General features: G+C 39.3%; 1 protein-coding gene across 3 annotated transcripts in view; it reads right to left on the bottom strand.

Moving 5' to 3' along the window:
• The window catches only part of HTR4 (5-hydroxytryptamine receptor 4), a 203,611-nt gene that overhangs the window by 94,521 nt on the left and 93,879 nt on the right, over nucleotides 1-15,211 (bottom strand). For all 3 annotated transcript variants that reach the window (XM_032250286.1, XM_032250285.1, XM_032250284.1), the window contains exons 3-4: nucleotides 8,625-8,750; nucleotides 7,151-7,351 (exon numbers count right to left, since the gene is read on the bottom strand). In XM_032250286.1, coding sequence (XP_032106177.1) covers nucleotides 7,151-7,351; nucleotides 8,625-8,750 — 327 coding nt within the window. The remainder of the gene's footprint in view (nucleotides 1-7,150; nucleotides 7,352-8,624; nucleotides 8,751-15,211) is intronic.

The raw sequence follows: 15,211 nt of genomic DNA, 5'->3' as shown, positions 1-15,211 counted from the left end.
AACGCTCCATGGGAGTTCAGAGAAAGAAATGACAAATTTTTATGAATGAATCCCAGTCAGTCATTGGAGAAGGTGACACATTTTATCTGAATATTGAAAAAAGGCAGATATTTGCCAGAAAAATAAAAGAAACTCAAGGCACAGGTAGCAACATGCAGTTATGAGGAAACGTAGCCTATTCAGGGAATGATAACAGATCACTCATGGGTAGGAATTGAGGTAGGAAAAGCAGACTTAGAACACATTGGAAAAGCAGTGAAAGCCAAGTTCAGAATTTAGATTTTGGTTAACAAGGGCTTTCCTGGGGGTTTTCACATGTGTTTTCAGGAGCAGCCACTCCCCAGGCCTCACCCTTTTCCCTATCCCTTACTGATACCCACAGCACCTGCAGATCCCAGCGTCAGCGTCACTTCCTCAGGAGCCTGACCCGCTTTGGAGATTGCAATTTAGCAGACTCTAAAAGCTGGGTTTTTTTTTAATTTTTGTTTTTACTTCTCCTTATAGTATTAAATGGTCACCAATTTTACTGTAATTACCTGTATACTATCTATATTCCCAACTAGACAAAAAGTTCCATGATTCAAAGCTTTATCTGATCATTCACCATTGTATTTACAATGTCCAGAACGACTCCTAGTAATTAGTAGGCACTTCATAAATGTTTGCTGAAATGAATATAAAAATAACAGTTCATACCTCTGGCATGAAATTTGACTCGACAAATATTATTATTATGCACAAAGCCTGAACCTGCCCTTAAACGGTATGTGAGGAGGAGACACTTTTAATATATTTTCCTTGTGAAATGCATTTCAATCCTATTGGGAAAACAAATGTAATTGTGTGACACAGTTCACAATGACAGACACTTTTCATTTATACATTACGAAATTGAGTTATACTCCAGGGAGATCATTAAGAAATGCAGACACATTTATCTCCAGCACAGGATTAAACATGTAACCTTAAAGTAAGAATTGTATGTTTTACAAGTAAACCTGTTTAAAAGAGGATCTGAGACTAAGAAACTGTTGGAGAATTTTGCACATAAAACACATCAAGTTTTTGAGCTGTGCAGAGGAAGGGTGACAATTCAGCTGGATGTATCCAAAAGAGAACTTTGCAATACTATACAGAATGCTGTCTTCAATGAAGTGAAATTGACTTGTTTTTAAAGGAAATTACACTTGATGCTAAGTAAAGGACAAAGTCAGCATATTCAGAGAAAGGGGATCAAAATGGTTAAAAGTCTGAAAGTATGGCTTATGAGGCCAGCAGAAGGATCTAGAAATATTTTGCCTAATATAGGAAAGACTTGGAGATGACATACCTCTGTCATGTTGTGGAGGCTCCACAAAAGTATGTGTCAGCTCTGGCCAGCCAAAGGGGAGTTGATATCTCCTCTTCTTGTCTGTCCAACACCCATCTTTTCAGTGGGAACTGCCATTCATTCACACCATATGCTTTCGGTAAAGCTGAGAGTCATGGTGCCTGACCTCTGCCCAGTAACCAGGATGTGTCATCTCCACACCACAGTGACTCACTAAGTGAAGAGTATTTGACTCAAATAAAGCCAACCGAAAGTCTTCCGTGAGAAACAGCATTTAGATTTCTCTTCCTATGGACTCACATGTTAAAAATGGCTTAAGACTTGTTGCCTTATTTATTTTTCCCGGCGGAAGAATCCGGCCTAAGAAAAAAATCTAACAAGAAACCAGAGCTGACGGACAGCATAGGGACAAAGAGGGACAGATAAAAAGAGAGGAACAGACATAGGGAAACAGAGAGGGAAGTAAACAGGGAGAATGAGAAGACAAGATGGAGACAAAGAGGAGAGGAAAACAGAGTTAGAGAGGGGCAAAGTTAAACTAGATAATATTGTTCAAATCCTTGTAGAGAGCCATGTCTGAAGCCACACTTTCCAGTTAATTGAACAATCAACTTATTATCTGTCACATGCCGCTGAAAGAAACCTTGCTAATAGGTTATCCAATAAACAAGTTGGTAAAAACATTGCATTCAGGAAATTCATTGGCATATATACAGTACAAGCACTCTTCAAAGGCTTACTTAAATGATAAACTCAAAACATATTCAGATAGGTCTGCTTATTGCATATGAAATCACCGGCATTTCCAGGCAGTTGCTATTTATGGTGGTTACCTTAGGGTATGCAGCTGTGAAAGTGGATATTGAAACAACTGGTGACATTTTTATGTTCTACTTGTGAACTGATAGCATTTTTAATAATGTTCAGGTATTATTAATATTGTGATTTAAAATATCTGTGAGGATTAGACAAGGGACTGTTAGAATAAATCAGATACAAGCTTGTGAACAGGAAGGAGGTTAACCAAGATCAATGCGGGAGTGATGCACCCATAAGAGATTGCAAGGGCCCCTTAGAGGGAGAAGCAAGGGTGTTTGGTGAGAAAGCAGAGAGAACATACTGGTCAGGAAGATTTCCATGGTCTCCAGCCTGTTCTGACCTCAGAGGGAACTCCCAGCACTGAAGCAGAATGTTCTCAGAGAACTGAGGAATGTGCCATTCTAGCAACATTTTCAGCTAAAAGGCTATTGTGGATGGGCTTGCATTTGAGCCTTCTAGTAAAGAGAAAATTGAAGTTTAAAATGTATATTATAGAAATTAGTAAAAGTGAAGGGTCCCAATGCCAATTCAACTGACCGTCCACTCTGGCCAGCACTACACCTATGCCCTATCCCTCACATAACCAATTGTTAATGTTTTGGGGAAAATTCATTCATGTTCTTTCTTTTTCATTCTCAATCGCTCTCTCTCTCTCCACACACTCATGTAAATCCACATACATACATCTGTATATTTATTTTATAAAAGTGGAATTATGCTAAAGATTAGAGTCTGCCACTTGCTTTTTTCCCAACATAATATACCAGTGATATCTTTTTAGGACAACACACATAACTATTTATCATTAAATGGCTGCCACATATTTCACTTTTAAAACTAGGACTCTATTATGACTACCTGGTTAGTTTTTATTCACCACAGAACTTTAGATCTTAAAAAAATCAACTGTACTATAAAGCTTTTAAAGCAGTTTTTGATCTCCTATGACCATACTATATGATGCATTTATTTTAATTATGCTTTGGAAATTATATTTAAGGAGGCAATAAATTTTTGTTAACAGAATTCAATTCTGAAAGCATCAAGAAGCACAGTGAGCTGAGAATGAGAGCTGGGAAACTGCATTTTGTAATACTGAAAGAGTCCGACGTTTTGCTTTTATCCAGGAGTCTGCCATCTGCGAGAAGTTACAAATCAAAGTGAGCTCTCTTGCTCAAAGGCACTACCCCTTATCATTGATCCCAGACTTGTAGCAGCTCTGGAGAGGAGGACATGGTATACTGCCAGGAATAACATGGCTAACAAGGACATCACACTTCACTGAGACATTTACTCTGTGCCTTGGTCCAGCCCAACTAAACCAAACTGTTAGGATGGGAAGGACATAGCAAAAACAGATGCTGGATGATAAATAAAACCATACTGTTCCAGGCTAAAACACTGCCCTGCTATGTTCAGGATGGATGACTCCAGCACTATGGGAGGCCCACTCTTGGGACAGGGAAAGCTGGATACAAGTTGGAGGCAAGATCTCCAAGCTCCCCAAGGAAAATCAAGTAAAAGAAACCCCATCTGATATCTTACTTATGGTGTTGGAGTTTTTGACATCCACCGTCAGAGAAAGAAATGGAATTATTGGCATGACTCTCACAAAGAGAACATGCTGACCACTTCATTTGTTCAATCGTGTTTGCCTAATACCTAAATAAGTATTTATGAAATGACCGGTTAATTGCCAACCTCCCCATAACAATGCAAGTTCTTTGAGGGCAGGGATTTTGCCCTTGTTTGTAGCCTTGAACTTCCTCCCATTGGAATAGAAAGACATTTAAGAAGAAAGTATAGAATTGATTTTAACTATAATTACACTGAGTTCTACAAAGGAGAAAAATGGGTTTGGTGGAGTCAGCGAAGACTTCTGCAAAGAAGAGAGAATTTAACTAATATCTGAAAGACATGCAGGAAAGGAGGGGCAAAGGGAAAAACCAAGGCCTCAGGTGGCTGAGCACAGAACCCTGGAGAACTAGAAAGAAGGCCAAGGCGATGGGCCTAGAGGTGAGGTTAGGAAGGGTGTAAAGGGAAGCTGGGGACATGGACAGGAAACAGAGGATGAAAAGCCCTGTACTAGTTTGGTCTTGATCTTCAGTACAATGAATAGCCACTGAAGGGTTTTAAGCAAAGGAGCAACAATATCAGAGTGGCATTTTAAAAAGATGGCTATTTCATGGGGAGAAATGCGAGATATAGGTGAAGGGGAGGAAGGCAGCAAATCACACTGTCATGTGTGTACCTATGCAACAATCTTGCATGTTCTTCACATGTACCCCAAAACCTAAAATGCAATTAAAAAAAAAAGAAAAAAAAAGATGGCTATTTGATCTTGTGAGTGACAAGTGAATGGGAAGGGAATAAAACATATTTGGAGGGAATAATTAGGAAAGTGTTCAGTGATTTATTCAAGAAATGTTATTACTTTGGACAAATTATAGAGTTAGAGAGAAATAGACTAGGGTCTCTTTAGGAAAGAAAATGAACAGGACGTGTTGTTATTTAAATGTAGGGGATGCAGAAAGATTGCTATTAGAATAATTTACCTGGTTTCTAGATGATGCAGCTATTGGAGCAGCTATTCACTGAGGAGGTGCAAGTTTGGTGAGAAAGATCATGAGTTGTATGGATAGTTACAAGAAACTGACATTAACAACAACATCCACTAAAATGGAGTACTGTGACAAGCTGGGCCAAAATGATGCCTTAAATGGATTATCTAATTTATATATACCTAACTGCAGTCATATAAAATAGGTGCTAGCTCCTCAATTATTAGAGACAAGACCACCAAGACTCAATCTCAATCACTTATTGCCATTCTCAGAACTAAAAATGTTCAAAGCTGAGATTTGAACCCAAATCTCTTTAATTCTAAAGCAGATGTTTCTTAATGACCAATTCATCCTGTTTCATGACAACTCATACTACTCAGGAAAAGTTTCCTCATTTAAAAAGTACATAAGAATAAATCTGAAGCCGAATCTTTCTAGGAAACCTCTAGACCTTCTCTCAGGGCTGCCCAAAGCAAGCTCTCCACAACAGACAGTTGATTCTACACTTTCTGCCATTTTTTTCCTGGCCGACTGGCTCTTTTTCTTACCCTTGCTTTTACCCAGGCCTCGAGGTTACCTCAACTGCCTCCAACTTCCCAGCCTGGCTTTCTCCAAATTCTCACAGTCTTGCTACTCATTTTAGCAATGATCATATGCAGGTTACCCAGCAGGATTTCCATAGATTTTCTACTTTTTACATTTTATTTCCTGCAATGTCAACTTTCATACAGTGTATCCTGACTGTCTTTAAAAGTCTTTCATATACTGAAGTCAGATTGTTGTAAACAAGCTAATAAACACAGTTTTCAACTATGGTATGCAATGGGTATGGCTGCTTGCCAGCAGAACAATTTTACCAGAGTCATTATCTCTAGCTATATAGTGGAGATATAATCATTATACATGCATTTAACTTAAGCATATTCAACTATATGTTCTTGGCAGAGCAAAAGAGAAAGCAATTCAAATAGAGAAGGCCATTATGCCTGTCATTCCAATCAGTGCACATACTCCCATGAAATAGGAGATGAACCTGCTGTCCCCTCAGCTGGTTTCAGTCTCTACCTACTTCTCCCAGTGTGATTAATTCTCTGGGAAGACTATGATGTTAGTGTTTAAAAGTATATATCTATATATTTTAGAATACCACTATCTTCAGTTTCAGTCAACTACTTTTCCTAGTCCTCAATTTTAAAAAACAGTATTTGTCTGGGCATGACGGCTCCCATCTCTAATCGCAGCACTTTGGGAGGCTGAAACCTGAGGATCACTTGAGCCCAGTAGTTCGAGGCCAGCCTGGGCAACATAGCGAGACTTGCTCCTATAAAATAAATACATAAAAATAAATAAATTTTAAAAAGGCTGAGCCAGTCAGCCAGGAAAAAAATGGGAGAAAGTGTAAAATCAACTGCCTGATGTGGAGAGTTTGCTTTGGGCAGCCCTGAGAGAAGGTCTAGAGGTTTCCTGGAAAGGTTCAGCTTCAGGTTTATTTTTACATACTTTTCAAATTAGGAAATTTTTCCTGAGTAGGTATGAGTTGTCATCTATTCCAAGACTGGAGGAAAACTTGGGTTTGTTGGGCTGCTCAAGAGACAGTAAGAAATCCTTGTCGCTGGCAATTCTGACAATATGTGATTTGCACCCCCACATTTTTGAGTGCTAACCCCTAAGATATGACTACATTGAGAACAGCATATGTTTGTATAATCGCCTGACTTTAGATTGCATTCTACATTTATGATAAAATGTACATTAGTAGAAATTGGAAAATAAATATGATTATACAAGTGATAAATACATATATCTGCAGCAAATGAGGCAAAGATGGAAATCACTAGGTCTCTTGAAGTCACATATGAAGAAAAAGAATAAAATTATGCAACAAGAATCAAATGCTAGACCTGGGTCCAAAATACATAAAATTACTGGGAAATTTATTATCATCTGTAACTTTCTGGAAAAGAGTCTTCACAATTACATGCGCATACATTAATATGTACATAAAATTATTATAGAAACATATTTTCAGGAAAGGGTTATGTTCAAACATAGGACATTTTCATTCTGAGCCACCCCTGCTGCCCTCTGGGAAGATGTACTCATACTTGACACTCGGCTTCTTCAGAATTTTGTTCATGCCATCAGTTTAAAATTTAGAGCTCTACAGTAAACTTGATTGCTGACATCTATTGATTTTTAGATTGCAAACTCCTTGCAGACAGGTTCTAGGCCTTCCTAATCTGTGCACCTCAGAGAGGGCTTGACTAAAAAGGGGCACTCCACAAACGCTGGGGAGTGACAGTATAACTGAATTACCAAATTTACCTCTCTGAGATTCATTTCTTCTAATGAATGAGGAAAGGCAGACACTGCCCAATATCCATCAGGTCATTGTCTCCAGCATGGAGCTCCACTATGCACATTGCTCTGTCCTTACCTATCCAGGGAAATGCAGCAGAGGTGAAAAATTGATGCTGTTGTGAGCAGAACGTCCAGAGATGTCCGAACAAGACAAAACATCTCCCCATAAATCCAGATGTCTTGAACCAGCTCAATGGCACCAAAGGGCATCACCAGCACCGAAACCAGCAGATCCGCAAAAGCAAGAGATACAATGAAATAATTGGTTTTTATTTTCCTGTGAGTGAAAAAGTGTAAGAGAGGAGGCAGGGGGAGGGATAAGGGAAAAAGGGGAGGGAGAAAAGACCAAGAGAGAAAACAGGATAAAGGGAAGCAAAGGAAGAAGAAAAAAAGGGAGGGGGAAAGGGGAAAGAAAAAGTCACATGCTTAGCGTATTCTGTGAGATTCAATTTCCATTTCTGTAACATGGCTGAGAAGACCCAGCATGGTCCAGCCCCTTCTGACTTCTCCAGACCTATCTTGTACCAAAAGCTCTTTTTTCCTCTCCTTTCTGGCCACCCTGCCCTAATCTGAGTTCCCCTGCACATACAGCTCCCTTTTGAGGGCCAATACAGATGCTGTTTCTTCCAACAGTTGCCTAGTTCCATCCCCCCCCCCCATCAGTCTGTGGTCGGGAATTCTCAGGAAACCCTCCCAAGGTATGCCCTGTGACTGTAGTCACAGTCCACCATTTCACACTAGTAGACTGGCTACTGTGCACCTCACATTTATAACACTGGTGAAAATTGCACTTTTACACTTTATTTGCATCATCATCAGATGTGCGGATGTCTTACTTAGAGAGAAACTCCTTCATTATACCTTTTTATGACCCAGAGGCTTTCATCCCAGGCTATACACTAGAATGACCTGATGCATTTTAATAAATATGGATGCTGAGATCTCAACCCAGATCATTTAGTTCAGGCACCCTGGGAGTTAACACCTCTCCCCTCAAAGATGGCCAGATAAAATACAGGATGCCTGATTAGATTTGAATTTTAACAATGAATCACTTTTTAAAGATAACTACATCCAAAATACTATGTGAGACACACTAGTACCACAGGATGATAGCTTTTAAAAATGCATCAGGTGCTTCTAATTGTAGCCAGGGTTGAGACTGACGAAGTAAAAGTGCAAAAAACACACATTTAATTTCTAGATCTGTCCCTTGTCAGCCACGTCTTCCTTAAACCATTGATAAAACGGGGAGGTTAGATTATATGTGCTCTCAACAATTGTGCATATAATGATCACAACTATAAACACATTTGACAAAGCAAAAAATGACAGGATGGGAATACACTGAAGTGTTTACACTGGTTGTATTAGAGTTGCAGGATTAATTGCAATCCCTTTTTCTCTTCTTTGATTTTAAAAATATAGTTCCCATAAATGTTTTCTTCCTTAATTACAGATTATAGTGGAAATGTTAACGTTTCCAACTCTCCAGGGAGAGCTCAGAACTCCACCTATGTTTCCTCCAAAGGTTTCCTCCTGCTGCTCACCTGAGCTGCCGGTCCCAGCACACAGCCACCATCACCAGCAAGTTCCCCAAGATGGCCATCAGGATAACCGCCGAGAGAAACGTGAGCAGCACGACCTTCTCCACTGACCCGAAACCCTCCTTGGAACTGAAAGACACACATGAGCACAAAGAATTGAATGAAACTCTGGGACACAGGAAAGAAAATTCATCTTTTCATCATTGACCTTCAGAAAGGTAACTTCACCATCAGCTGATAACACATCATGCATTTAGTATACACCAAAATCTGATCTTGCCACTTGACATGTTAACCTGGTTAGCTCCTTACATAAGAGTATAAGGCTTAGACAGGTGAATTAATAAGCCTGAGATTGCAGTTATTTTCCATCCAAGAACTTGTTGCTTTCCTTCAGGGCACTTAGATCAACTCACATTCAGACATATATGGTTGATTCCTGTTTTGTGCACCTACTCAACTAGATTGCAAAAGTTGAGTGCATGAATGATAGTAACTTTGTAACTGCAGGAGCAGCCCAACTGGTTCAACTTTGTGTATAAAATGGAGAGCTGTGTTTTAGTTGCCATGGAATCCCAGGTTGCAAGTTGAACTGACCAAGCCCAGATGAACCAAGCATGGAACCCGAGGGTGGAACCTAAGTGCTTGGACCAAGGCATGGGGACTAAATGAAGTGGACATCTCATGGCATGATCCATGATTTAATCATATAGAGCCCTAGCATCACCTTATGGCACAACCCAGTAAGATCATACCTCCTGGCATTACCTTGTCACAAATATCCAATCAGATCATGCCTTATTACCCTTTCCCTATAAAACCTGCCACAGCTCCCAGCTCAGGGAGACAGATTTGAGCTCTGCCTCTTTCTTCCTTGCCAGTCAACTTATAATAAAGCCTTTCTTTTCCCAAAATCCAGGGCTATAAGTATTGGCTTCTGTGAATATCAGCAAGGATCCCACTGCTTGCTCAGTAACAACTTGAACCAGTTGTTACTGGGCAAATTACTTTGCATTCAAGTAGTTACTTTGCCTGAATGCAAAGCCATTTCTTGTTACAGTGTCTCATTCAAGCCCATGCAGAAGCTTCTGGTTACAGGTAGGCTCTCCCAGAGAAAAAAGATTGTGGGAGAGGTCTGATGGTTGTTTTTACACCAGTTCACCTGGACAAATTGAATTCAGATTCTGTGAAGATCGTTGGAAAGACAGCAACCAATAAATAAGCTCAGTGGCTCCTTTTACCACCCTGATCATTTCTTTTAGTGCTCACAATATGTCATTGTTTTCGCAGTTCAAATTTGTGTTCTCGTCAATTTCAGCATTTAAGTCTACAAATGTTGCCTTCCCCATGTAAACTCAGCATTTTGTTTTATTAACCTGAAAATGAAGGTCCCTTTTCAATGAAAGCATGATATCTGCAGATTAATATTCAGAAGTTATAGGTATTTTAATAACTTTTATAGTATAATAAAATGTTATTTTTAATGAAGTTTCAAAGAATCTTAAAACTCCTAGACCAGGGGTGTTCAATCTTTTGGCTTCTCTGGTCCACATTGGAAGAAGAAGAATTGTCATGGGCCACAGATAAAATACACTAATGATAGCTGATGAGCTAAAAAATTTTTTTGCAAAAAGGAACTCATAATGTTTTGAGAAAGTTTATGGATTGTGTTGAGCTGCATTAAAAGCTGTCCTGGGCTGCTGCATGTGCCCCTACAGGCCATGGATTGAACAAGTTTATCCTAGACCCAAACTCTACATTTGAATACGGGAAAAACTGGGCCCAGACAGAAGAGCTGACTTGTTACAGCATGTCAGTGGCTGGTCTGGGAGAGCTGCTTGTCCTGTGAGCCCACCACTGAGAACACAGGGTTCCAAAAATTAAGAATTCCCTGTCTTTCCTGAGCTCTTTTGACTGAAAATTAAGATGCATGCTCTCTCCGAATGGCAGCAGCCTGCAAAGTCCTGGCTTTGGTGTTGTCCAGAACTTCTGTTAAGATGGCACAGAAGACAAGGTGCCAAAGGAATTGAGGAACCAGTCTGGCAGTGGTTGGAGAATGAGAAAGTCCCTCCATTCTGCTGAGAAGTGTTTTCATAGACAGATTGATTGTTTGTGATTGGGGTTTAGTTGAAAAGAAATTCCAGATATGCTTATCTCGATCACTCTTCCACACTTAAGTTCTAACCATCAACAGCACAAACATTAGATAGGGAAGATTTAATTCAATGAGGAAAATTGTACACTTAGGAAAAAGACCTTACTAAGCTGATGTGGCCACGAAAAACTCATTTGATCTTAGGTCATGTTCATTGAGTTAAAGCACTAGCAAAGGAGGTGATGGTGGTTCTCTTCCCTGTTCTTCTCAGAGACTGACTCACAGCCCCTCTGAAACTCATCTCCTTCACCCCCAGCGCCTCTATATTTGAGGTGCCTTCTTCCTGGAATGTTTCTTCAGTGACTGACTTCTTGTCATTCAGGTCTCAGATTAAATTTAATCCCCACTTAATGTACCACAGCCAACAAACATTTTTCATTTTCTTTATAGCATTTACTGTTATCTGAAATGATTTGTTACTGATTGCTGTCTGTCCCCCAATTCCACAGATTGACTTTGGTTATATTTTTCACTATAATCTCCAGTGTCTGGCACAGTGTCTAGTCTAGAGTATGTATTATTATGTATTAATTTTACATATGTAGACTATGCATTACATAATAAGTGCTCAATTACTTGCTGATTGAGTGAAAGAGAGCTATATTGTGCTCATAATGGTAACATTTATTATTCAATGTCTTCAAAGGCTGGTTGAAAGTATAGAGATTTTACCTAGAGAAAAGAAGGTCCATGGATGAAATAAAAAAGCTATTTTTAACTACCTGAGGGCTGCCATTTTAAATAAGAGTAGATTTACATATTCATTCATTCAATTATTTCTGAGCACCTACTCTGTGTTAGGCATTGTTGTATGTCCTAGAGAGACAGCAATAGTCAAACAGAGAGAAAACAGACAATAAACAGATGCACAAGACAGTATGTAAAGTGTCAGCTGATGATATACTCCACGGCAAAAAAAAAAAAAAAAAATCTAGGAGGGTAAGGAGGACTGGATGGCCAGTGGGGGATTGCAGGCTGGCTGTTTAATAAAGGATGTGAGAGAAAGCTCAATGATAAGGTTATCACAGGTTGTGAGACTAACTAGGACCAGTGGGTGGGTTTTAAGCAGTGGTTCACAGCCTTAGCTGCATATTTAAGTTACCTGTGGAGCCTTAAAAAATGCTGATTCTGGGAATCCACCCTCAAAGGTGCTGATTTAATTGGTCTGGATTGCAGCTCGGATGGAGAAATTTTTAAAAGCTCCCAGGTGACTCTGATGTGCAGTGAAGGATGAGAGTCACTGACAGAGGGAGGCAAGATTTAGTACTAGATAATAAGATCCTTCTAACAACTAAAGATGATCTGCAATAGCTTCCTGGTGTTGTTTTGTGCTCCCTGGCACAGAAAGTGTTTAAGTGCCATCATACCTGAATGGCAATGAGATAGTAATTTGCACTCATTAGGATGGCAGTTATAAAAAACAAAACAACAAACAAAAAATAAAAAGGGTCAGTGTGAATGTGGGGAAATTGAAACACTTGTGGATTGCCGGTGGGAATGTAAAATGATACCGCCATCGTGGAAAAACAAGTTTGATGGTTTCTCTAAAGGTTAAATATAGAACGCCTATGTGATCCCACAATTCAATCCCAGGCGTACACCCAAAAGAACTGAAAGCAGGGATACAAACAGACACTTGTATACCAATGTCTATAGCAGCATTATTCACAATAGCCCAAAGGTGAACACAGCTCAAGTTTCCACTAACAGGTAAGCAAATAAATAGAATGTGGTATACACATACTAGAAAATGTTATTTCTCTATAAAAAGAAATGAAGTTTTCATACATGCTACCACATGGATGAACCTTAAAAATAAATGAAACAAATAAATAAGTGAAATAAACCACACACAAAAGGAAAAATATTGTGATTCCACTTACACGAGGATTCTAGATTGGCAAATTCATGGGGAAAGAAAATAGAAAAGTCATTATCAAGGAGGGACGGGAACTCAGGGGAATGGGGAGGTATTATTTAAGAAGTATAGAGTGTTTGAAATGATTTAAAAAATTCTGGAAGTGGAGAGTAGTAATCGTTGCACACCACTGTGAATGTTCTTTTTTAGCTTTTATTTTAGGTTCAGGGGTACACGTGCAAGTTTGTTATACAGGGGGTGTGGTGTACAGATTATTTCATCACCCATGTAACAGGCATAGTTTGATAGGTAGCGATCCTCCCTCTCCTCCCACCTTCCACCCTCAAGTAGGTTCCAGTGTCTGTTGTTCCCTTCTTTGTGTCCATCATGTACTCAGTGTTCAGCTCCCACTTGTAAGTGATATCATGCTATATTTGATTTTCTGTTCCTCTGTTAATTTTCTTAGGATAATGGCCTCCAGCTCCATCGATGTTGCTGCAAAGTACATGATCTCATTCTCTTTGGGGACTTAATATCACTAAATTATATGCTTAAAATGCATGTTTTATATATTAATAAATTTTGTTACTTATATTTTAGCATGATATAAAAAAAGAATTCCTGGATGACCACATATCAAGATACTGTACAAGGCTCCTGTATTGGAGGCAGGCTGGCCTGGCTGTTTTAGGTCGCTTTTTTGTTTATAGTCCATGATTTAAACATATCCTTAGAATATGAATTATCCATCAACCCCACCGCGACCATTAGAATCGTCTCTCTTGTACTGTCTTTTCTTTTTTATTGCATTTTAGGTTTTGGGTTACATGTGAAGAACATGCAAGATTATTGCATAGGTACACACGTGGCAGTGTGATTTGCTGCCTTCCACCCCTTCACCTATATCTGGCATTTCTCCCCATGCCATCCCCCCCACAACTCCCCACCTACCGCTGTCCCTCCCCTATTTCCCTCCAAGAGACCCTAGTGTGTAGTGCTCCCCGCCCTGTGTCCATATGTTCTCATTGTTCAACACCTGCCAATGAGTAAGAACATGCGGTGTTTGATTTTCTGCTCCTGTGTCAGTTTGCTGAGAATGATGGCCTCCATGGTCTCTCCTCTTGTAAAAGAAGAAAATAGATTCAGAGCCTCTGTAATGAACATCTCTGGCTCCAGTGAGGGTACATTTTGAATTAAGTGGGGAAGTCAGAGTTAGAGAATACAATGTCATGGTCCATTTGTGACATGCCAATTAGGAGCTAGAAATACCTTAACTTTAAACTAGGAGTGACAAGTAAAATTTAAGCATAGAAGAAGCTTTTTCAATTAGGCAAAACTGTCTATTGAACTAAAAGTAAGTCCAGTAATGGCAATTAAAATAAATTCAAAACCACTTCTGTGAAATTCATGTTAGGTCCTTGGGTTGCCTCTGACACCCTCATGGAATCCTGGATAGTTCTCATCTGGCTGAAGAGCTGTCCACTCCACTAAATTGGTTCTTTAACAGCTATTCTTATGAGAAATTTTTACTTTCTCTTCTTTTTTGCTTTCTCAGTGATCTTTTGATCCATTAGTAAACTCCACAAACTTGTGGGTTGTGTTTGCCATTTTCTCTGCTCTTAATGAAAGAAAATGTAATGACACAAATTCTGGGTAAATTTCCACATAGGTCAGTACATGTGACAATGGACTCTGAATGATAAAGTATGATAAATAAGTGATTATTACTATTAACAGTGATAGTTATACAGAGAAAATAGCAAAGGAAATCTTAGGCTATACTTTGTCTCACACACACACACACATACACATACACATGCACACACACTGCCTTATGCTTCCTGGAGAATCAAGAATGGTTTTGTTGTTATTTTTTGTGGGCTTTTTTACACTGGTTTTGTTCATAAACAGCTGTGTGACTTCAAAAAATTCACTTGACTTTTCCAATCCTCAGTTCTTCATGGATCAATTGAGAAAGTTAGTTTAAATTTCTCATTCATCAAATATGTATTGAGTGCCAACTATATACCAAGCACTGTTCTGAGTAGTAGATTCAATAGTAAAGAAAATGGACAAAGTCCCTGACCTCATGGTGTTCACAGTATGGATGGAAACAGACATAAGCAAATGCATAATTAAAGAAATAAATATAGTTTGTGATCAGGGCTTCAGAGTTGCATTTCCTGAATTTTAATGTTCATAGTAATCGACTGAGGATCTTGGTAAAACGCAGATTCTACTTTCTTAGGTCTGAGGCAGGGTCTGGGATTCTGCATTTCTCACAGCCCCCTAAGCATTGCTGATGCTGCTGGTTCCTGAGTCACAAGTGGAATAGCAAAGTATAAAAGGTATAAACATGATGTTATGATAGAGAGCACGCTGGGTTAAAGGGAAATGTTAGGTAGTTGGGTAACAATGGAGGTGACATTCAGATGAGTTCTGATGTATGCAGATAATTTGGGAGTCAGGGGAACCAGGAGAAGTGCATTGCATTTGAAGGGAAGAGCAAGTGCAAAGGCCCTGAGACAGGAAAGACTTTTCATGTTCATTATCACAATAGAATGAACGAGGAATTAT

The sequence above is a fragment of the Sapajus apella genome, unplaced genomic scaffold, assembly GCF_009761245.1.
Source record: "Sapajus apella isolate SASKATOON/1434 unplaced genomic scaffold, GSC_monkey_1.0 scaffold71, whole genome shotgun sequence".
In the NCBI taxonomy this organism is placed as follows: Eukaryota; Metazoa; Chordata; class Mammalia; order Primates; family Cebidae; genus Sapajus; species Sapajus apella.
This window is presented reverse-complemented; position numbering and strand designations above follow the sequence as displayed.